We start from the raw sequence: 1,616 nt of genomic DNA, 5'->3' as shown, positions 1-1,616 counted from the left end.
TAGTATTGTTGCTGTGATAGAAAACACTAGGGATCTGGAGACTGTTGATGTGCAAGATGTTGTTGCTACTCTAAAGGGGTATGAACAACGGATGAGAGACACTCTGAAGATAGAAATGAAAAGGCATTTGCTAGTTTAAGCATAGATTCCAGGAAGACCAACTATAATGCCAATCAAAACTTCAAACCCACAAAGAATTGGAAGTCTAAGGGTAAAAAGTGGGATAACAAACATGTGCATCAGCAAGGGAAATTTGTTACATCTTCTGATGGAGCTAAGAATTCCTGCAAATATTGTGACAAACTCCACTTTGGAGAATGTTGGTTCAAAGGAAAACCAAGGTGCCATAATTGTGATAAGCTAGGGCATTTTGCCAAAGATTGCAAATCTAAGAAAGTAGTTCAACAAGCAAATTATGTTGGACAAGTGGATAATAATCTAACTATGTTTTATACGTGTATGACAGCTGCTGTGAAGAAGCATGAAGACACATGGTATATTGACAGTGGTTGTAGTAACCACATGACAGGAAGAGAAGATCTATTGGTGAATATAGATAAGAGAGTAACTGCCAAAGTAGAAATGGGCACAGGACAATTAGTTGATGTGGTTGGAAAGGGTGACTTAATGGCTGAAACTAAGCAAGGCAAAAGATATATAAGAGAGATTATGTTTGTACCTGGTTTGAAGGAGAATTTGTTAAGTGTGGGACAGATGATGAAGCATGGATATTATCTTGTCTTTGGGGGAATTGAAGTCAGAATTTATGATGATACTACATGCTCAAATCTAGTTGTTAAAGTTCTAATGAAAGGAAATAGAAGCTTTCCTTTGAAATTACAACCAGGAATTCACTTTGCCATGAGGGCTAGTGTTGGTCAATCTGTTGAAATATGGCATAGAAGATTAGGACACTTGAACATGAATGCTCTAATGTAGCTTCAAGAGCATGGAATGGTAACCAGTCTGCCTGAGATGGAAGGGAACACCAAAGTGTGTGAAGGCTGTGCACTTGGCAAGCATTCCAGAGAAGCTTTTCCCAAGGAAACTAAATGGAGAGATGTCTTACCATTGGAATTGATCCACACTGACATATGTGGACCAATGCAAACACCTACCAAGGCTGGAAACAAGTATTTCATCACTTTCACAGATGACTGTACCAGAATGGGATAGGTTTATTTTTTGAGGAGTAAATCTGAGACATTCAGTGTGTTCAAGAAATTTAAAGCAACTGTTGAACTTCAAAGTGGATATAAACTGAAAAAATTAAGAAGTGACAGGGGATGAGAGTATACTTCACTTGAATTTTCTCAGTTTTGTGAAGATTTTGGTTTGGAGAGACAGCTTACAGTGGCCTATTCCCCTCAGCATAATGGTGTTGCAGATAGGAGGAATAGAACCATTGTAGACATGGCTAAGTGTATGATACTGAAGAAAGGTATTCCATTTGAATTTTGGGCTGAAACAGTTAACACTGCTGTCTATATTCTAAATAGATGTCCCACCAAAGCTCTGAACAAGAAGACTCATTTTGAAGCTTACAGTGGAAGGAAGCCTGGAGTGAAACATTTAAGAGTGTTTGGATCTCTATGCTATGCACAAGTTCCATCATA

General features: G+C 38.2%; 1 protein-coding gene across 1 annotated transcript; it reads left to right on the top strand.

Moving 5' to 3' along the window:
• The first annotated feature begins 232 nt into the window (after window positions 1-232).
• On the top strand, window positions 233-939 carry LOC126603019 (uncharacterized). Its single transcript, XM_050269793.1, has 2 exons — window positions 233-341; window positions 467-939. Exons 1-2 carry the CDS (start codon window positions 233-235, stop codon window positions 937-939), a joined length of 582 nt encoding a protein of 193 aa, XP_050125750.1.
• Window positions 940-1,616: the final 677 nt, after the last annotated feature.

Source organism: Malus sylvestris, chromosome 15, assembly GCF_916048215.2.
Source record: "Malus sylvestris chromosome 15, drMalSylv7.2, whole genome shotgun sequence".
NCBI classification, from domain to species: domain Eukaryota; kingdom Viridiplantae; phylum Streptophyta; class Magnoliopsida; order Rosales; family Rosaceae; genus Malus; species Malus sylvestris.
Note: the sequence above shows the minus strand (reverse complement) of the source record. Positions and strands in the feature narration are given on the sequence as shown.